The sequence below is a fragment of the Dendrobates tinctorius genome, unplaced genomic scaffold (assembly GCF_039654945.1).
Source record: "Dendrobates tinctorius isolate UK_male_01 unplaced genomic scaffold, ASM3965494v1 ptg000057l, whole genome shotgun sequence".
NCBI classification, from domain to species: domain Eukaryota; kingdom Metazoa; phylum Chordata; class Amphibia; order Anura; family Dendrobatidae; genus Dendrobates; species Dendrobates tinctorius.
In genome coordinates this window covers 24,243,070-24,261,214 of record NW_027361725.1, presented here as the reverse complement: position 1 = coordinate 24,261,214, position 18,145 = coordinate 24,243,070, and the positions used below count along the sequence as shown (strand labels likewise).

Genomic DNA, 18,145 nt, shown 5'->3' with positions numbered 1-18,145 from the left:
ATTGACATGTGCTCTCTCTTTTACTAACATCTGCATGCAGACAAGGATGTCCTGTCCCCAACTGCTGAGGTTTGGGATGTAGACCAGTCTCTCATAGATAAACTGAAGGAGCAGTACATGAAGGAGCGCAAGGGGTCAAAGGGGGCCAAGAGTAAGTGGACATTTTCCATGCTCACATGCAACTTATTGCGTCATTTTCTAGTATCCCTTCTTGCTTCATGACCTGTAATGAACTTATAATTTCAGGTTCATTGGTTGGAGTCTTATGCGTTTCAAGTGATCTAAGGGGTAATGTTTGTCTACGTGAAGAGTGACAAGCCAGGCCTGGCATGTCAGAGTGAGGAGACTTATACACCATGCATGCTCCTGCAAATTTCCTCTTCACTGAGGAAGAGAACTTGAAATCTAGCGCCACCTATTGAACGTAGCAATTATGAAAGTCAATATTGACCCGTAAAGAGCCTTGCTGCATGACTTGGGATAAAAGCCAAACCAGAATCTCAGTTTGCAGACAGTATTTCGGGGTATGAAGTGGGCTGAAGCTTACAAACTATGCTATGCCTGAGCCTCGCAGGGTATGATCTGTTGTCTCTGCAGATCTGTACCTATAACATATTGCTGGATGTGAGCAGGCCATTCCCTCCATTATGAGGGCTAGCTAAGCCATCATGGGATATCTAGTCACAACTGCAGCCTACAATCCAGCTATTTCCACAAACCATATGCTGGAGGGGGGAGCTTGTCACTTTCCTTCTAGATGTGCAGGCAATTGTGTGGAATGGTACTACTAGAATTAAATGGAAAACACTTTTTCACATGTAGGGTCTAAAAACCCTTTTGACAACATTGTTTACCTTTGCGCATACCTGTCATTTCTTTTGCAATCAGAGTAGTTAACTGCTCTTTTTTTTTTTTTACCCTGTTAGAGAAAAAACATAGAAAACTGACCACACTTCTCTGCTCTGTATGAAAAGGACTTAAATTGAATCTGTCACCTCATTTTTGGCCTATGAGCTGTGGCCACCGCCATCAGGGGCTTATCTACAGCATTCTGTAATGCTGGCCAACTATAAAAAAAAACAAAAACCTTTAACGGTAATGTTTCACCAGGTTTTTACCATCCCATCTTGAGAGTAGCATAATGTAGTGGCAGGAGACCCTGATTCCAGCTCTGTCACCTACTGGGCTGCTTGCTCTATTTTTAATAAAATCATAATTTTATATGCTGAAAATCTAGCAGTTCTCTAAATGCCAAGCTCTGTATGACCCCGCCCACACCACTGATTGGCAGCTTTCTGCCTATACACTCAGTGATGGGGGCGGGGTTGGACTACATAGCAGCTGGTTTACTAGTCCTCTTGTGATCATCTCCTGCTGAAGAAACACTGATTTTACTAAAACAACAGCAAGCAGCTCAGTAAGTGACACCTCCCTGGAATCTGTGTATCTGTGCCTACATTATGCTGCTCTCAAATGGTTATTTAAGTGTTCAAAATAGCAAGATTTACTGCTTAAAAGATTATCAAAGTTGTCTCAACCTGAAGATATCAACTCCTCTCATCTACATTTCCACCTTAGGCAAAACAGAGACCCTATTCATCAGTGTTTACAATAGAAATCTGGCGTAAAACACTTTGCAAAGTCACAGAATTTCTGTGCAATGTTTCTACAGTAAATTACGGTAGTAACTTTTGGCGTTTTCACAACACTTTGGCCAGCTCTGCCAAAATGTCTACCAAGACCCAGGACATCAAGAGAGAGTGACGGCAGGCAGAACAGGGCAAACAACACCATCTTGTTTAAATTATGACAAATTTCTGATTTTCAATAAAAATTTGTGGCAAGCCGCATGGAGGCGAGAATCGCACCTCTTAATGAATCAAACGCCTCCGACTCCAGTACATCTCAAGACTGGTGTGAACAACGCTGGTCTTGATGAATCAAGGCCAGAGTATTTACTGTGTTGGCAGGTGTCCATTGCTGTGTGTTAAAGGGACTGGTGGACTGGCTCACTCATTGGCTCTCTGATTAGCTACGTCAGCCCCTTTTTATCACAGACAATGTATAGATACGTAAGGGGTTGGCTGAGATTTTGTAATGAACAAAGGGTGTATATGTGTACATGTGTGTATGTATATATACACCAACATACAGCAGGTGAAATAAGTATTAAATGTCACCTTTTTCACCTAAGGTGCTATTAACATGAAATTCTCATCAGATGTAAGTAACAGCCCACCTAATTCACACAGGCAAAGAAATCGTCCATAGATGTCCATAAATTAAGTTCTATGTAAATGAAGACCATGACCAGGTATATACCTCTGCATTATTACCTCTGCGCTATGAGTACTCCCAAGGGCACACATTAAAATATATATATATATATATATATATATACACACACACACACACATGCATGAGCCAAAGCATTTATAAAGAAATAAGGAACTAATATTGTTGGCCACAATATAAAACTTTAGTAAGACCATTAAACACAATAGCAACCATTAAAATATAGGTAATGAACGCTGTTTTACTTACCCTGAGATGGACGTCCAAGCAAGCTGTAGATAAAAAAAAAAAAATAAAAAAAATGTAGCAAAGAGTGAATATGGCATGAAATAAAAGGAAAAATTAGATCAATATGGTGATAAATCATTGGAATCAACCTGATTACATCCACCTCTGGAATGTAACAGAAGCAGCAAGTGCTTGAAAAAGTATCTGACATGCACACAATAAAAAAAACTAATTGAATTTGAGAGCAGAGTAGGTAATTGGCCCACTCACCCCTATGGAATCCTGCAAAGTCCCGGTTTGTAATCTCAGAAACTTTCCATCGAGAAGATCCTCATCGACTGGTGCATAAAATTGTGGTGCCCCGGCTAGTAGCATTCCTAAAAGCGAAAACAAGGCAATGTGCCAAAGAGCACGTGTCACAGTCCAAGGAGTATGGGAACTGGTGAGGTCCACAAATCCAAGTCCCTACTCGTTTCGGAAAATGAGATATGACACAGGGAATAGTACTGAACGCATGAAGAGAGGTGCATAAAGCTATGGAAAGTCCTCTGACACCAGATGAAATGTATAAGTAATTAGAAAGCAATCCTTATTCCAAATTGGGTTAAGGATCCTCTGAAGGAAGTGCCCTGAAACATCCTTATTTAGAAAGCAGTTCTGTCACTTAGTTGAAAAAAAAAACAATATCAGCTGGTTCAACTGATGGCCTATAAAAAGGTGTCTCATTACCAAGGTGCCACTCAAGCAAAATTTCATGATGGGTAACTGCAGACTAATTTCTCCACAGGAGGTGTCTTGAAGCTGTCATCACCAGCAAAGGCTTTTGTACGAAGTATTAAATTTCAATAAGCCGGTTCAATATTTTTTTCCCTGTCTCATTACTCCAAATAACATAATTTATGGACAGCTATGGTTTGATTTCTTTACCTGTGTGGATTGGGCGAGTTGTTACCGACAGTTGATGTGAAGTTCATGTCAATAGCACTTTAGAAATATATTTATGGCGCTTAGAAAATTGGTGATGTGTTCAATTTTCACTTCATCTTCTGTGTATCTGTGTGTATGAATCTCTATTCTATAGCTGCACATATATACACATAGAGACACACACACACACACACTTGGGATGGAAAGAATTCACTCTGTTTCATTGCATCCATTTGGTAAATTCAAAAGTTCATTTTTTTCTCAATGTACACTCTGCACCCCATCTTGACTGAAAAAAAGTAGACATTAAAGAAAATCTGAAATCTCACATGGTCATAAGTATTCAGACCCTTTGCTCAGTATTGAGTAGAAGTATCCTTTTGAGCTAGTACAGCCATGAATCGTCTTGGGAATGATGCAACAAGTTTTTCACACCTGGATTTGGGGATCCTCTCCAGTTCCGTCAGGTTGGATGGTGAACGTTTGTGGACAGCCATTTTCAGGTCTCTCCAGAAATGCTCAATTGGGTTTAGGTCAGGGCTCTGGCTGGGCCAGTTAAGAAAGGTCAGAGTAGTTCTGAAGCCACGCCTTTGTTAGCTGTGTGCTTAGGGTCATTGTCTTGTTGCATGATACTGTCACCAACCTTGTTTCACTGCTGGGATTGTATTGGGCAGGTGATGAGCAGTGCCTGGTTTTCTCCACACATACCGCTTAGAATTATCACCAAAAAGGTCTATTGTCATCTTATCAGATCATAGAATCTTATTTCTCATAGTCTGGGAGTCCTTCATGTGTCTTTTTAGAGAACTCTATGCGGGCTTTTATATGTCTGGCACTGAGGAAAGGTTTCCGTAGGGCCACTCTTCCATAAAAGCCTGACTGGTGGAGGGCTGCAGTGATAGTTGACTTTGTGGAACTTTCTCCCATCTCCCTACTGCATCTCTGGAGCTCGGCCACAGTGATCTTGGGGTTCATCTTTATCTCTCTCATCAAGGCTCTTCTCGCACCATTGCTCAGTTTGGCTGGACGACCAGGTCTAGGAAGACTTATGGTGGTTCCAAACTTCTTCCATTTAAGGATCATGGAGGCCACTGTGCTCTTAGGAACCTTGAGTACTGCAGAAATTATTTTGTAACCTTGGCCAGATCTGTGCCTTGCCATAATTCTTGCTCCGCTCCATGGCCAGTTCCTTTTGACCTCATGATTCTCATTTGGTCTGACATGCACTGTGAGGTCTTATATAGACAGGTGTGTGCCTTTACAATTCAAGTCCTATCAGTTTAATTAAACACCGCTGGACTCCAATGAAGGAGTAGAACCATCTCAGGGAGGATCACAAGGAAATAGACAGCATGTGACTTATGAGTGTCTGAGCAAAGGGTCTAAATACTTATGTCCATGTGATTTCAATTTTTTTACATTTTCAAAAATTTCTACATTTGTTTTTTTTCAGTCAAGATGGGGTGCAGAGTGTACACTAATGAAAAAAATGAACATATACGTGTGTATATATACAGTGCCTTGTGAAAGTATTCGACACCCTGGAACTTTTCAACCTTTTCCCACATATGCTTCAAACATAAAGATACCAAATGTAAATCTTTGGTGAAGAATCAACAACAAGTAGGACACAATTGTGAAGTTGAACAAAATTTATTGGTTATTTTAAATTTTTGTGGAAATTCAAAAACTGAAAAGTGGGTCGTGCAATATTATCGGCCCCTTTAACTTAAAACTTTGTTACGCCACCTTTTGCTGCGATTACAGCTGCAAGTTGCTTGGGGTATGTCTCTATCAGTTTTGTACATCGAGAGACTGAAATTCTTGCCCATTCTCCCTTGGCAAACAGCTCGAGCTCAGTGAGGTTAGATGGAGATCATTTGTGAACAGCAGTTTTCAGCTCTTTCCACAGATTCTCGATTGGATTCAGGTCTGGACTTTGACTTGGCCATTCTAACACCTGGATACGTTTTTTTGTGAACCATTCCATTGTAGATTTTGCTTTATGTTTGGGATCATTGTCTTGTTGGAAGACAAATCTCCGTCCCAGTCTCAGGTCTTTTGCAGACTCCAACAGGTTTTCTTCAAGAATGGTCCTGTATTTGACTCCATCCATCTTCCCATCTATTTTAACCATCTTCCCTGTCCCTGCTGAAGAAAAGCAGGCCCAAACCATGATGCTGCCACCACCATGTTTGATAGTGGGGATGGTGTGTTCAGGGTGGTGAGCTGTTGCCTTTACGCAAAACATATCGTTTGGCATTGTTGCCAAAGAGTTCGATTTTGGTTTCATCTGACCAGAGCACCTTCTTCCACATGTTTGGTGTGTCTCCCAGGTGGCTTGTTGCAAACTTTAAATGACACTTTTTATGGATTTCTATGGGAAGTGGCTTTCTTCTTGCCACTCTTCCATAAAGGCCAGATTTGTGAAGTGTACGACTGATGGTTGTCCTATGGACAGACTGTCCCACCTCAGCTGTAGGTCTCTGCAGTTCATGCAGAGTGTTCATGGGCCTCTTGGCTGCATCTCTGATCAGTCTTCTCCTTGTTTGAGATGAAAGTTTAGAGGGGCGGCCGAGTCTTGGTAGATTTGCAGTGGTATGATACTCCTATTTCAATATGATCGCTTGCACAGTGCTTCTTGGGATGTTTAAAGTTTTGTAAATCATTTTGTATCCAAATCCGACTTTAAACTCCACATCAGTATCACGGACCTGCCTGTTGTCTTCCTTGGTCTTCATGATGCTCTCTGTGCTTCAAACAGAACCCTGAGGCTGAGTTCACACGTGGCGTTTTTTTCGCGTTTCCGCGGCGGTTTTAACCGCGCGATTTTGCCGCGAAAACGCGAAAAATAAGCATCCCATGCATTCCTATGGGATTCCGCAATGCTGTACTAATGCTGCGGTTTTTACCGCGGCGGAATCGCTTCACGGTAAAAACCGCAGCATGCTCATTAATTTGCGGAATCGCGGCGATCCCGCACCCATAGGAATGCATTGTTCCGCTTACTTTCCGCATGTGGCTGTGCCCACCATGCGAAAAGTAAGCAGAACATTTGCGGATGGTACCCACGGTCCGGAGGAGAGGAGACTGTCCTCCGGGCTTTGGGTACCATATCCCTGTAAAAAATAGAATTTAAAAATAAAAAATATTGTTATTCTCACCCTCCGACGTCCCGCGCAGTCTTCCTGCTTCTCTTCACGCTCTCGTTCCCAGTAGTCCTTTGCGAAAATGCCCGCGATGGCGTCCGTTCTCTCGGGATCGCGAAGTCTCGCGGTCATTCGCGCGACGTCATCGCGAATGACCGCGAGACGTCGCGATCCCGCGAGAACTGACGTCATCGCGGGCATTTTCGCAAAGGATTACTGGGAACGGCTGCGCGGGACGTCGGAGGGTAAGAATAACACCATTTTTTATTTTTTTTTTACATTCTATCTTTTACTACTGATGCTGCATAGGCGGCCTCAGTAGTGAAAAGTTGGTCACACTTGTCAAACACTATGTTTGACGAGTGTGACCAACTTGTCAATCAGTTCTCCCAGCGATGCTACAGATCGCTTGGAAAACGCTAGCATTTTGCAAGCTAAATACGCTTGCAAAATGCTAGTTTTTCCGTGGGAAAATCGCGGGAATTTAAAATGCGATTTTCCCGCGGACTGGAATTCCGGAATTCTCGCGGTAATTTCCGCGAGAGTTCCGGTACGTGTGCACTTAGCCTGAGACTATCACAGAGCAGGTGCATTTATACGGAGACTTGATTCCATACAGGTGGATTATGGTTATCATTAGTCATTTAGGACAACATTGGATCATTCAGAGATCCAGAATGAACTTCTGGAGTGAGTTTGCTGCACTTAAAGTAAAGGGGCTGAATAATATTTCATGCCCCACTTTTCAGTTTTTGAATTTCCACAAAAATTTAAAATAACCAATAAACTCTGTTCAACTTCACAATTTTGTCCCACTTGTTGATTCTTCACCAAAAATTTACATTTGATATATTTTAAGTTTGAGGCATGATATGTGGGAAAAGGTTGAAAAGTTCCAAGGGCCGAATACTTTCGCAAGGCACTGTATATGTGTGTGTGTGTGTGTGTGTATATATTATGGAAAAGCAAACTAAAGTCACAGCTTTAAATGACCCCTATAACGGAGAACTAAATGGAGAATGTAAAAGGGGAGATAATTTCAAGAACTACTGCAATTACTTTTCAGGGGTTAACCGGACGAAATTGCACGATATGATTGCAGACCTGGGTGATGAGGAACTGTCCCGCATCCCTCCAGGCATCTTGAGTCCTGCCCGTTCACCAACCAGAATAACAGATCATGAAGGTGGGAGGGCAGAGGAAGGTACGAATCCCTCAGGGACCGGACATCATTCACTAATACTGTGACGTCTATTGCAGTGGAAAATCATGTTCTTTCAGTTGTCATACATTTTGTTTTTAGAAATTATTTTGATTTTCAATGTTTGATTTTTTGTAGCTGAACCCTTAACCTTTCCCTCTGGAGGTGGGAAGACCTTCATCATGGGATCAGAAGATGTTCTCGAGAGTGTTCTGGGGCTTGGGGAACTAGCCGACCTCACTGTGACTAATGATTCAGACTACAGTTATGATGTAAGTGTGAAGATTTACAGGAATGAAGAGATTTAGATTTAGGAATTGTATGACTAACAATGACTAGTTCTACAGTGGTTGCGTTTAATTGTAGGCGTCATGCAATAATGCTCTTCATGCTGGTAATGTATGGTGCAGGATCGTGGACTGTTGAGTACCGCACTTGCACGCGTAATTCTCTGCAGTATGGAAGCATTTCTGTGTCTAGAAGTGAATTCTTTGCTTGTTTAAAGGGGACCTGTCAGTTGCTCCAAAAAATTTAGTTAAATGCCTTTAAAAAAAAAAAAAAATCCTGAGTTGCCCTGATTCTGCCACTCTACTGTTTTGCCATGATTGGCTCTATTGCAGAGATATTCAGCTGTTGCTTTTGAAGCACAGTATGGGAAATCTCTGATTTCTAGGCCAACTGGGCGTTTCTTTAGAGTCTTCTCTGGGGGCCTGCACTTTCGCCCTCCCAGACGCCAATCAAAGTTTGGCAGCTGATGTTGTAGTCTCATTGCCTAGCTATAATTGGCAGAATCCGAGAGAGAGTGGTGAAAGAATACTACCATAGAAAAGGCTCTGAAGAAACTCTCAGTTAATCTGCAAACAGATTTCCCATAGTCCTCGACAGAGGAAATGGTGAAATCTCTGCAGTGGAAAGACACAGTGCAAAATGGGAAAGAGGCAGAATCAGCAGCTCAGATTTTTACTAGTTATTTAACTGTTTTTTTATCGGGGTCAGGGTGATCTGAAGCACTCGCTCCTCCCACAGTTTGGTTAGACATAATACAGTTGTGGCCAAAAGTATTGACACCCCTGCAATTCAGTCAGATAATACTCAGTTTCTTCCTGAAAATGATTGCAAACACAAATTCTTTGGTATTATTATCTTCATTTAATTTGTCTTAAATGAAAAAACACAAAAAGAATTGTCCTAAAGCCAAATTGGATATAATTCCACACCAAACATAAAAAAGAGGGTGGACAAAAGTATTGGCACTGTTAGAAAAATCATGTGATGCTTCTCTAATTTGTGTAATTAACAGCACCTGTAACTTACCTGTGGCACCTAACAGGTGTTGGCAATAAGTAAATCACACTTGCAGCCAGTTGACATGGATTAAAGTTGACTCAACCTCTGTCCTGTGTCCTTCTGTGTACCACATTGAGCATGGAGAAAAGAAAGAAGACCAAAGAACTGTCTGAGGACTTGAGAAACCAAATTGTGAGGAAGCATGAGCAATCTCAAGGCTACAAGTCCATCTCCAAAGACCTGAATGTTCCTGTGTCTACCGTGTGCAGTGTCATCAAGAAGTTTAAAGCCCATGGCACTCTAGCTAACCTCCCTAGATGTGGACGGAAAAGAAAAATTGACAAGAGATTTCAACGCAATATTGTGCGGATGTTGGATAAAGAACCTCGACTAACATCCAAACAAGTTCAAGCTGCCCTGCAGTCCAACAGTGTTAACCCGTACTATCTGTCGGCGTCTGAATGAAAAGGGACTGTATGGTAGGAGACCCAGGAAGACCCCACTTCTTGCCCCGAGACATAAAAAAGCCAGGCTGGAGATTGCCAAAACTTACCTGAGAGAGCCTAAAACGTTTTGGAAGAATGTTCTCTGGTCAGATGAGACAAAAGTAGAGCTTTTTGGGCAAAGGCATCAACAGAATTTACAGGAGAAAAAAAGAGGCATTCAAAGAAAAGAACACGGTCCCTACAGTCAAACATGGCGGAGGTTCCCTGATGTTTTTGGGTTGCTTTGCTGCCTCTGGCACTAGACTGCTTGACCGTGTGCATGGCATTATGAAGTCTGAAGACTACCAACAAATTTTGCAGCATAATGTAGGGCCCAGTGTGAGAAAGCGGGGTCTCCCTCAGAGGTCATGGGTCTTCCAGCAGGACAATGACCCAAAACACACTTCAAAAAGCACTAGAAAATGGTTTGAGAGAAAGCACTGGAGACTTTTAAGGTGGCCAGCAATGAGTCCAGACCTGAATCCCATAGAACACCTGTGGAGAGATCTAAAAATGGCAGTTTGGAGAAGGCACCCTTCTAATATCAGAGACCTGGAGCAGTTTGCCAAAGAAGACTGGTCTAAAATTTCAGCAGAGCATTGTAAGAAACTCATTGATGGTTACCGGAAGCGGTTGGTTGCAGTTATTTTGGCTAAAGGTTGTGCAACCAAGTATTAGGCTGAGGGTGCCAATACATTTTGTCTGGCCCATTTTTGGAATTTTGTGTGAAATGACCAATGTTTTGCTTTTTGCTTCATTCTCTTTTGTGTTTTTCATTTAAGACAAATTAAATGAAGATAATACCAAAGAATTTGTGTTTGCAGGGATGTGAATACTTTTGGCCACAACTGTACCACACATTTACACATGGGGTCAGCCTAGTTTACACTGGGATCCTGCAGCATGAGCGGAGTGAGGTCTAGAAGCATTATGAAGAGCACATCTGAAATGTTGCATCACGGCTGTGTGTTAGTGAATTAATAACTTTCAAATGATTTCTACTTTAAAGATGCCATCTAATAAGGATGCATTTAGGAAAACTTGGAACCACAAGTACACCCTGCGAAGTCACTTTGATGGAGTGCGAGCTTTAGCATTTCATCCAGTTGAGCCTGTGCTGGTAACGGCATCTGAAGATCACACCCTAAAATTGTGGAACTTGCAGAAAACAGTCCCTGCCAAAAAGTGAGTCTTGTCTGCTACATTGCAACCTCTTCTTATAACGTATAAGTAAAAGCCACTCTTAACAAATGCATATGTTTCTACCTTCAGGAGTGCCTCGTTCGATGTGGAACCGATCTATACTTTCAGAGCTCACATGTAAGTTTTTGTAATGTAAAAGGAACAAACCCCTTTCAGCAAATTTTTTGCAACTTTAAGGATTTGATAGTCTTTAAAAATGTCTTCCTTTCCACCCCTCTACCTTCTGTATTGGCTTATCCAGAGAATAAATGATAACTTATTTGGTGGGGGCTCAGACCCCTGGGCCCCACACGACCGATTGGGATGACCGGATTCTTTTTTTATCCCCGTATGAATTAAGCGGCAGTGTACCTACTCCACCGCTGCTCCATTTATTCCCTAAGCCCTATGAAGCTGCCAAGTGCTGCGTTTGGCCCGTCAGCAGCTCCATAGAGAATGAATGGAGCAGCAGTCGGAATAAAAGTGCTCCTTTCCGCTGAATGCTCGGGTCTCATTTAAGCAACGTTGCAGTGAGAAGTGGTAAAACATTCCCTCCCAGAGTGATGTGAAAGACTGATGAAGACATACAGAAGACCAGTACTTAAGGCTACTGCTGCTATCATTGGTTCTACAAGATATTGATTCATGTGGTTGTACCGTACCTAATATTTCACACTCTTCTTTTGAATTGTAGCCTAGTTAAATGAAAATAGTCTCTATGAAATTGCAATGTGTTGTTCGTCCGAGTTTGCATTCTCCTAACTTTGATATATTTTTCATGCCTTTCTCTCCTTTTTTTTTTTTTTTCCCTCTAGGGGTCCGGTCCTCTCCCTGGTTGTCGGCTCTAGCGGAGAACACTGCTACAGCGGAGGAATAGACTCCACAATACAGTGGTGGAACATGCTAAGCCCAAATGTAGACCCATATGATACATATGGTATGTTGGAGCTTCACCTCCTTCTGTATGCTCATCTTTCTCAGATAGTTTAATTGGGCTACACAATGACTTGGTCTCTGCCTCCAGCCAGTGCTACATTCAGGTATATTCTGTATTGTGGGTTGTGTATTGTTTCATCTTTCTGAGCACTCTAGGGCAGGGGTCCACAACCGCCGGTCCGCGGCCCAGCACCGGGCCGCTGCAGTGCCCTTGCCGGTCCGCGGACACAAGGGGAGCCAGGGGCGGTCAGTGGCGTAGCGGGGGCTGGGGCAGCGCGCAGCAATTCTTAAACTGCCCTCATGTGTAGCGGCGGACAGGGAGCGATCCAAGCAACTCCGCTGCCTGCAATAGGGAATAGCAGGAGCGGAGCTGCAAGGACCCGTCCAACTTCCTGCCCGCCACCCACGCTTCCTGTCTCTGACTGACACAGAGAGGAGCGCGCCGCTGCTGTGTCAGAGCGAGGAAGCGCGGGCGATGCTGCGACAGGTGAGAGGAGAGAGGTGGTGTGTGTATGTATGTCTGTGTGTATATGTATGTCTGTGTGTGTGTTTGTCTGTGTTTGTGTAGGTGGAGCCTGGCCCTGGAGGAGATGGGAACATGAGAAGACCGTAATGGGGAGAGAAGGCCATGATGGCTGGGGTGATGGGAGAAGGCCATGATGGGGGTGATGGAGAGAAGGCATTGATGGGAGTGATGGAGAGGCGTCAGTGATGGGGTGAAGGCAATGATGGGGAGAAGGGAGTGATGGGGTGAAGGCAATGATGGAGAGATGGCAGTGATGGGGAGAAGGGAGTGATGGAGCAGGCAAGAATGGGGTGATGGAGCAGGCAAGGATGGGGGTGATGGAGCACTCATTCAAAACCTATGGTGAGTTGAGTCACATTATAAATGTTATTTAATTATAAGTATACACTGCTACACTACAACCACGTCCATAGCCCCGCCCCCTTATGACCAAAGCCCCGCCCCTGCCACACCACCATCCCCGCCCTGCCAGGCCATGGAAGAATGGTCTTGCTTGAACCCGGTCCCTGGTGCAAAAAAGGTTGGGGACCACTGCTCTAGGGTAGATAAGGAACCTTGTAGCTGTACGTTACAATTCTACTGTGTCATTTTATCTTTGAATAGTGGAAATACCATATAATCCGCTATCCTCAATATTTATTACTATACAGTCACAATTTTCTGTCTCTCAGATCCCAGTGTTCTTGCGGGCACATTGGTTGGTCACACAGATGCCGTATGGAGCCTGGCTCACAGTGGTGTTAAAGACAGATTACTCTCTTGCTCAGCTGATGGAACAGTTCGATTATGGAATCCACCGGAGAGTGTGCCGTGTATTGGAACATATAATGGAAACAAAGGTGAGAAACTGATTCCCCCTCCCTCCAGTTTGTCCATTACCTTTATTTAAAAAACTTAACTTTTATTCTTTCTCTGGCTTAGCTAACTAGCATAGGCCCATTTGTCGTATATTGGTAAAAGGTATCACACACACATTCTTGGATCAATTTTCTAATTAGAAGCCACATTAAGAGGTTGTCCAGGATTGCAAATAAAAAAAAGTGCCAACTTTCTTCCAAAAATTCTACCACACCTGACATGGAGACCTGTCAATCATGTAGAGCAGAGCTGGGTCTTTAAAGGTATAGTTAATAGTAATACGTATAGTAATTGTGCAGCAAAGCTCTGATTCATGGTATGTCAAGTTTGGGCAGTACAAAGCAGATGATATGGTCCTTTTTAACATGTACACTTTGAGAATAATTAAATTTGTGATAATGTTGTTTTTTCCCCATTAGAACATGGCATCCCCACATCAGTGGATTTTATAGGCTGCGAGCCAGCCCACGCCATTGCCTCTTTCACCTCCGGCTGCATTGTGGTTTATGATCTTGAGACGTCTCAGTCTCTGCTGCAGTTGTCTGCACCTTCTGATTCTAGTAAGTATTTTACTCTTCCAGTGCAGTTATGAAATTGAGATTTTCAGGTGTCCAGGACATGCCATTAAAGGGGTATTCTCAAGTTGTATCTTGAGCAGCTCACAGCTCTGCAGTCTCTTTCCTGGTTGCTTTGGGGTGATGGCACTCCAATTTGAGTGACAGTTCTGGTCAGGAGTTTGGTCCTGCTACTGTGCATTAACAGTACTTCTGTATTTTCACTTTTGGCACATTAATTGCATATAGAGGTAACCGTGCAATTGAACAAGCGACGGGGAGGAGATGTGGGAAGAAGAATTTTGATTATCCAGGACTGATGAGATATCAGGAGCTGAGAGATAAGCAGATGACCTCTGTATGGAAATCAATAAACTGGAGAGAGGACTAGGATGTTAAGAGTTAACTCTTATCCTACAGTGTAACTACTTGGCTTACTGGGCTTGGCACTGGTGGCCAAGCTTCTTGGTAACCAACTTTACACTATGTAAAGGTACTGTCACACTTAGCGATGTACCAGCGATCCCGACCAGCGATATGACGCGGTCAGGATCGCTGGTACATCGCTAAGTGGTCGCTAGTGAGCTGCCACACAGGCAGATCTCACCAGCGACAAAGCTGGGGACGGGGGTCGCTACTTACCTGTCACACTAGGCGATCCTGCGTCCTCCCGCCCGGCTCCACGCTCGTCTCTCCACAGGAAGCGCCGCAGGAAGCGGACAACGAGAAACAGTCCTGGACGTTCTCGCGCGATCAGCGATAACCAGCAGGGGAGCGGGTCGTAGGTAAGTATCAGACACAGCGATATCGCTAGCAATATCACTATAACGTCACAAGTTATAGCGATATCGCTAAGTGTGACAGTACCTTAAGTTAAAAGCTCTCACAGCAGGAGACTGCCAAAAGGTAGAAAAAGCAAGTCACTTGCAAACTTTATTTCCATGTTGTCTAACTTAAAGCAATTTTATAACCTGAGAATACCCCTATAATGGAATTTATTATTCAAATGGGTATTTGTGTTTTAGGTTTAGGCAGTGAACCCTGTATAAAGACACTCAAATCTCTCAGTATGATGCTTCCTTTAACCTGAATCTGTGAGAAAACATTCTGTCCCTCAATATAAAATCATCTGAATATGATGTACAGTTGTGGGATGAACGGTAGTGATGTATGAGCCTCTTGAGTCTACAGCAGCTCAGTCGTCTGTTTGTCCCCTCATCCCTTTATGACCTTTTGTAAAATGTGTATGTTTATCCATATAATTTGAGCGCTGTAATTTCAGTAACCAGTGATTACACTGATTCATGTCTCTTGATTATATTGTTTTACAGGTATCCCATTTAGTGGCCACATAAACAAGGTTGTGAGTCACCCTACTCTATCTGTTACCATTGCTGCCTACGAGGATAGGCACATAAAATTTTTTGACAACAAGTCCGGTGAGCTCTCCTTTTATTTCTTTACTAGCAGGAACATGTGTTTTTTTATTGTACTGGGTGAGCTCTGGTTCTTTGTATATGGAGGCTTATTGCGCTTGCACTTCTGCAAACTACTAACATTTTAAGGTAGAGTAACAATTAATGTTTTCAGGTTCCATGAAGGGCTCTCAGGAGGACGTTGTGATATGGTTGAACACAGCGCCATATTCAGTCCTTTAATGCTATGTTTCCACAATGATTTCTTTTTTTTACATTGCATATTTTCGGAAAAGTTGCAAGTAACCTTAATGGGCGCAGAAAATCTGCAACTTGAAAAACTCCTTGTGGGAATGGAGTCTTAATCTGTAAAACCATGGTGGACAATCAGTCCCCAGTCATTGAGCATCTGTATTTCAGGATAGCAGTTCACCAAGTATTTATTAATAACCATACTAGTGGTACCCACGTACACTTCTAGGAAACTGCCAGCTGATTTATACAGCAGCACGAATGTCTTAGATCTGTGAAGTCCTGATTGTATAGATGAAAGTAAGAAAACAATTCAAGTTGCACAAATTAAATTAGGCAATACAAGGTGTATTTCAGATTCTGACCCCTCTATACCTTCACTGTTTTCCTTCAATAAACCTGTGCAAAAGCTTGAAATCTGACCTTAATGGCTCTTTAATGTTCTTAGTTTTTAAGTTACTTGGTTGAAATTGGAATAATCATTGCTGTAACTTTCTCTTAGTTCTCAATTTGCTGTTTTACATGGTGTTCCAGCTGTTTGGATACTCGTTTAGCTGGTTTATAGTGTTCATCTATAAAAGGGGTTGTCCACTGTTTAGGTGTTGACCTGAGAATGGGTGGTTAAAGGGAACCTGTCGCCAGTATTAGCCGATAAAAGTTTTGATCACCGTCTTTCAGGGCTGACATACAGCATTCTATAATGCTGTAGATAAGCCCCCAACCCGACCTGTAAGAGAAGAAAAAGAGCTTTTATTATGCTTGCCAGCTGAGTGGTCCGGTCCGAGGGGTGTCCCTCTTCTTGGTCCGGTGCCTCCCATTTTCTTACGATCGTCGTCCTTCTTGCTTCGTGTGGATGACGCAACCCTGCATCAAACTCAGACTTTTTTCTCCTTCGCCTCATTGGGGGACACAGATACTGTGGGTGTATGCTTCTGCCGCTTGGAGGCTGACACTAAGTGAAAAAGAGAGGTTAGCTCCTCCACCATATACACCCTCGCCCCTATTGTGGGCAGAAATCAGTTTTTTGCTTAGTGTCCATGGAGGCACACGTCTGTTTTTTTTTGCTCCAGACTTTTTCCATGACGATTATACAGGGGCAGCGGATCCTATTGAAAGGGTCCAATTTCCCCAAACCAACAACGGTGAGCACGTGCGAGTGTCCCTCCACGTATCCTGTCCGGCGACGTGGGACACGATGCCGGACTTAGCCCTGACCACCCCTTGGTATTGAAACCATGGGCTGTACAGAGGCACAAGACTAGTCCATGCGGCCCCCACTGCTCTACCAACGCTAGACGGCGGTGCTGCAAGGCGGCGGACGGTCCCTCTCCTCACCCCCTGAAGGGGTTAGATGGAGCTAGGGTGCCTGCACTGTCCTATTTTTCAAGGCTCCCTCACATACCTGAGCTGGGAAGCCGAAGAGGATCGTCAGTGAGGAGTGGGCCTGGGAGGTCTCCTGTGGCGAAGATCCAGGGCTGGAGCCCTTAGCCGGCAGATGCCACCGGCCATTCTTGGCAGAGCGTGGCTGCAGGTGGAGAGCGCGGTGCGGGGCAGCCCGTGCCAGTAAGTAGCGCCAGTTTTTGCGGCGCCATGGAAGGTCCGCGCCCCCCCATCGCGGGCAGGGGATAAATTGAGGCCGGAGCTAGTCCGCGGCCGGAAGTTCCGCCTCTGGGCCGTGCGTCACTTCCGGCGGCCCAGGCCTGGGCGGTGGTGGATAAATTTAGTCCCCTGCTTCGGAGCGCGGCTAAGGCCGCAGAGCCGGAAGTACCGCCCCTGGAGCGGTTTATATGCTGGCGGCCCGCCCCACAGCTGGTGGCGTGCGATTTAGGTGTGGGGGCACTGGACTGGGGTAAGTGCTGCCCGAGAGGCCACGCTACAGGGAAAACGAGGTGCTACCTCCTCCCCCCATCCCCAGCAGTGGACAGATACAGCATGTCCGAAAAAGCAAAGACGTTTTTCACGCTGCATGCATCTCGTCGGGCTGCGTTTCCGCAAGCACAGAGCAAGCGATTATGCGAAGCCTGCGAGTCTGAACGCGCACAAGAGCCCTCCCCTGCGACCGAGGTCCCAAACCCCCCCCCCAGAGTGGGCCCTATCACTGTCAGTCCATGGCGTCACTTACGAGGGCAGTCGAGTCCCTTCAGGCCCCAGATAGGGGCAGGCACAGTGGCTCGCCGGCCTTAGAGGGAACCTCCACCTCACTAGAACCTTCGACCTGCAGGGGCCGCTCTCATTCCAGGCAGACCCGGGGGAAGAGAATCCACGCGGTGTCGCCCAGTCCATCTGGTGCTTTGGCATCCGTACGTTCTGCTTCTCGCTCCCCGTCGCCAGTGGTTGATAGCGAGCAGACCTCAGATTTCGACTCAGACGAGCCCCTTGACCTGGATGCTCCAGGGTCACGTGAGACATTGGACAGCCTCATAGAAGCCGTCAATCAGACCTTGGGGATTGAGGATGATCCCGCAGCGGCTACGGGGCATAAGGTGGCGTATAAGCGAGTGATGCGGCCGCACAGAATTTTTTCCTCTCACCCTGAGTTTGAGGACATAGTGCAGCGACACAGGGAACGACCAGACAGGCGTGTCTCGGGTCAAAAGGCACTCTAAGCAAGGTATCCATTTGCCCCGGACCTCCGTAAAAAATGGACGGAATCTCCGATGGTGGATCCACCAGTGTCACACCTGGCCACTAAAACTCTGTTATCCATACCTAGTGGTTCCTCTATTAAGGATCCCACAGATCGCCTCATAGAGAGCTTAGCTCGCTCAGTATATGAGGCGTTAGGATCAGTGCTCTCTCCCTCGTTCGCAGCAACTTGGGTAGCCAATGCCATGATCTCATGGTCAGAAT

General features: G+C 44.6%; 1 protein-coding gene across 9 annotated transcripts in view; it reads left to right on the top strand.

Moving 5' to 3' along the window:
* The window catches only part of STRN3 (striatin 3), a 66,931-nt gene that overhangs the window by 39,858 nt on the left and 8,928 nt on the right, over nt 1–18,145 (top strand). For 2 of the 9 annotated variants that reach the window (XM_073577815.1, XM_073577814.1), the window contains exons 8-17: nt 41–151; nt 247–288; nt 7,666–7,803; nt 7,939–8,072; nt 10,582–10,757; nt 10,845–10,892; nt 11,570–11,691; nt 12,888–13,055; nt 13,494–13,634; nt 14,960–15,067. In XM_073577815.1, coding sequence (XP_073433916.1) covers nt 41–151; nt 247–288; nt 7,666–7,803; nt 7,939–8,072; nt 10,582–10,757; nt 10,845–10,892; nt 11,570–11,691; nt 12,888–13,055; nt 13,494–13,634; nt 14,960–15,067 — 1,188 coding nt within the window. The remainder of the gene's footprint in view (nt 1–40; nt 152–246; nt 289–7,665; nt 7,804–7,938; nt 8,073–10,581; nt 10,758–10,844; nt 10,893–11,569; nt 11,692–12,887; nt 13,056–13,493; nt 13,635–14,959; nt 15,068–18,145) is intronic. The other 7 variants (XM_073577817.1, XM_073577818.1, XM_073577819.1 and 4 more) reach the window with 5 other exon arrangements.